At 49.7% G+C, this 3623-nt stretch overlaps 1 protein-coding gene across 2 annotated transcripts; it reads left to right on the forward strand.

Annotated features, from left to right (window-relative positions):
• The first annotated feature begins 293 nt into the window (after nt 1-293).
• LOC121969557 (GATA transcription factor 11-like) lies at nt 294-3126 on the forward strand. 2 transcript variants are annotated; one of them, XM_042519709.1, is made up of 3 exons: nt 294-562; nt 1410-1672; nt 1805-3126. In XM_042519709.1, exons 2-3 carry the CDS (start codon nt 1421-1423, stop codon nt 2651-2653), a joined length of 1101 nt encoding a protein of 366 aa, XP_042375643.1. In that variant the 5' UTR covers nt 294-562; nt 1410-1420; the 3' UTR covers nt 2654-3126. The 2 variants fall into 2 exon arrangements, with proteins under 2 accessions (XP_042375643.1, XP_042375644.1); XM_042519710.1 differs by having other exon boundaries at nt 298-562; nt 1410-1663.
• Nucleotides 3127-3623: the final 497 nt, after the last annotated feature.

Below are 3623 nucleotides of genomic sequence, written 5' to 3' on the forward strand. Positions count from 1 at the left end.
ACTGGTCAACAATTTCATTGTGACTAGGACAGACTTTGCAATCTGGGTGCAACCGGCCGGACATTATGATAGAATTTAGGGAGATAGAGTTTTCACTCTCCGGCACTGTTCGGCTGGGACCCTTGTGGTGGCGCGGGACCTACCGGCGAGCCAAATAGAGAGAGAGAGAGAGAGAGAGGCAGAGAGACAACGTCAGGATGATAGCGAAGGGGATGTGGGAGGAAGCCAGCTAGCAATGAGAGAGAGAGGAGCGCTACCTTACCAATTACTGACCAACCTGTGGGTCATCACAATTAGTTTGCACTCCACTAATTATAATCTCACCCCTCCGCTCAGCTATTGCTGGTGGAGGTGGCGCTGTTGCTGTTGCGGTGGTGGTGGAGTCATCGCCACCCATCCTTTTTATTCCCCTCCCTCTCTCTTTCTCACCATCTCGAGAAGTCTCCCTCTCCCCTCTCATCTACCTGCCCGAGTAGGGGGCTCGGAGAAGAGCTAATTCTGCAACATACAGCTGGTCCCCGGCCAACTTCTTTACTCGTTGAGGACGTGCATACACCTGCAGGTTAATTTTCATGCCGTTTATGTTTCCTGGACCAAATAATGGTCTTCTGCCCGCCTGATTTGTGCTCTCTAGCTCGCTTGCTCGCTGTCCTTGATTCGGTTCACACGAAAACAAAGCTTGATTCTTCTCTCCCTTTTACTCAACGGTTTGTGAATAGAACTTGCTTGATTTGTGTCCACGATGAGGTTTTTTTTTACTGAATTGTTGGTGGATTGGTTCATCCGGTGAAGGAGTCGTTACCGTGTGAAGATTTTTTTTTTGGCTCTCCTTGCACGCTTCCTTTCTCGCCGGCTGCCATATCTCGTCTTTCCATTCACCTTCCCTTCGTCTTTGACTGCTTCCTTGGCGAAGGAAGAAGCAGTCTTCGCGGAGTCCTCCCATGCGGTCTCCGCCGCTGACCCGGAACCCTGCTGCCAAATTTGACAGCTAAAATGTAAATGTTATAGCTGTGATTGTGATTTACCAAAGTTCTACAATTTAGTTATTTGTTTAATTATCATTTATATCTGGAAAAAAAATAATTGGTCAAATTGGCGCTCAAGTGGCGGCGTTGATGCCGGGCCGTTGATTGGCAAAATGACGCGTCCAGACCAATCCACGAACGCCACGTCTGCGGAGTAGATCGTGTATTATTCTACGGCCTTCTGTCCCTGCACGCAGATAAACCTTCCTGCTCTGGGTCCCCGCGTCTTCCTGTTTTCTTTTCCGTTCAGCGCAGTTTGCCAAGTGGCTGCATCCTGTTCATCTCTTACGCATGTATTCGAATTATTCTAACGTTCGGCAAAGCATTGCGTTAATGGCGTTATTGATTTGGCCTCGTCTCATTGATGGTCATGTGTGTGTGCAGAGAGGGAGGTGATGGAGGACGGCATGGGCGACTTGTTCGACCACATCGAGGACTTCCTCGACTTCCCTGGCGAAGAGGACGTGTTCGGGCTGATGGAGCCCTGCGGCGGTATGAGCGGCGCGTTGTTGCTTCCGCCGCTTCCGGTGCCGGTTGCCGATGAGCTTTTAGGAGACGGCGTCGGTGAGGACTCGCTCGATGGCTTCATTACAGCAGACAACAAGGCTGGGGTCGACTTCAGCAAGGAAGACGACAAGGTAGGCGCTGTAAGTTTTCAATTTGGTCCGGTGATTGATTGGAATGAGAAAAACGAGATCTTACTCTGCGATTTATAATATCAATAATTGTGGCAAAATTTTGATAATTGACGATCGTTGTGGTGTTTGTGGTAATGGCAGTGGGATGAGATTGACATTATGCAATTGGAATGGATGTCCAAATTCCTTGATGACCCTGAGTCCTCCCTCGGTCTCCATAGCGGCGGCGGCGACGCTGTCGACAAAAGTGCCACCAGCGATGACAGACCCGGCGAAACTAAAGCCGATCAGCGTTGTTTCTTTCGCACTTCGAGCCCTGTCTCTGTGCTCGAACCGAGCACGAACACCGGTGGCAGGGGCATCAGCGAGTCGTCGTCATCGTCCTCTTACTCTTCATCGTCGACCTCTGCTTCCTACTTCATCGGCGGTAAGAAGGACACTCCTCTTAGCAGGCCGGAGCCACCCACGGTGTTAGCCGTTCCCGCTCGCGCGCGGACCAAGCGCGCACGTCCGGCCGCATTCGTTCCCCGTCCCCACGTCGTCGTCCCCTGTTCCCCGCCGGCGCCAACCGAGACGGTTGCGGCCCTCCCCTCTCCGCTTTCCTCCGAGAGCTTCGAGGAGTCATCATTTCGTGCTCCGCCGCGGCCGCTTCCCAGCAAAAAGAGCAAGAAGAGGAACCATCCAACCGACGAGGGGGACTACTCGTGCTCGCCACCGGCGGTGCGTAAGTGCTTGCATTGCGAAATCACCAAGACCCCGCAGTGGAGGGCGGGGCCTCTCGGTCCAAAGACCCTCTGCAACGCCTGCGGCGTCCGCTACAAGTCCGGCCGGCTCTTCCCGGAGTACCGCCCCGCCGCCAGCCCCACCTTCGTCCCCGCCGTTCACTCCAACTCCCACAGAAAGGTCGTCGAGATGCGCAACATGGCCGACCACAACACTGTCGTCACCGACGACTGCGATCTCCTCGAGTACATTCGCCGGCGAGCGTGAGACGTACACGCCGCAACCAACCCACGACGAGCAAGATGCATACTCGATTAGCAGCAGGATTTGGCAGATTTTTTTTCCTTTTAAGAATTTCTTAGATTCAGAAATTATCCCGGTATCCGATTCCATTTTCTTTTAATATTCCATGTATTTCCCCTGAAATTTTGTACAGACAAGGTGGGGAGGTGACAAGTGATGGGAGAACCACTACAGTGTCAGGTAGGAGGTATTAGTTGACAGGGACATTACGACACTGCGAGTGAGACAATGTAGTTGTTATTGTTTAGTTAGAAGGAAAGCAAGTCCAAGAAAGGAGATTAGCGAGGGGGATTTCTACTAAAGGAGGGTTTAGTTTGATTGTCGAAGCTTGGTGTATTAAATTCTTTTTGCAGTCGATTGATTGATAGTGACTCAGTAGATTATAGTATTGTAGCTTGCTATTGGTATTGACATTCTACTTTGCTCTTCTCGTTCAACATGTATTGTCTACTCTTCATGTTCATGTGCAAACACATGTCATTTGTTGGCTTCAAAGCATCACAGTAACACAGTCTGCTTTGACTTTCTAAATTATTAGAGCTCTCAATTATATCAATGAAGCATGATTAAATTTGGCTTCGACTTTCTAAATTATTAGAGCTTTTTATGTGTGTTTATATGATCGCCTTTTATCACTTCGCACACTTTTAATGCCAGTTAAGTCTGCCTCTCTGAAGTCTGACGGTTAGGTTTTGGTGTTTCTTCACTTCGAGAATTTAGGGGGAAAAAAGATTAAAAACACCGAATAAACATGATTAACTCATCCAATTCATCTATTCCACTGGCCCACTTAATTTGACTGCTCGCTCCAAATTGGCTGGGCTCGAGTATTCCATTGGCTTACCTAATTTTATCCCCCCACCGGCCTGATCGGATGGTTCATTACTTCCTCGACTCGTTTGGGTTTGAAGATGAGGTTTAATGTTTGTGAATT

The sequence above is a fragment of the Zingiber officinale genome, chromosome 4A (assembly GCF_018446385.1).
Source record: "Zingiber officinale cultivar Zhangliang chromosome 4A, Zo_v1.1, whole genome shotgun sequence".
Classification (NCBI taxonomy): domain Eukaryota; kingdom Viridiplantae; phylum Streptophyta; class Magnoliopsida; order Zingiberales; family Zingiberaceae; genus Zingiber; species Zingiber officinale.

Coding starts and splice junctions, on each gene's coding strand:
- LOC121969557 (XM_042519709.1), top strand. CDS start 1,421: ATGGAGGACGGCATGGGCGACTTGTTCGACCACATCGAGGACTTCCTC. Junction 1,673..1,804: donor AAGACGACAAGGTAGGCGCT/GTAAGTTTTCAA, acceptor TGGTAATGGCAG/TGGGATGAGATTGACATTAT.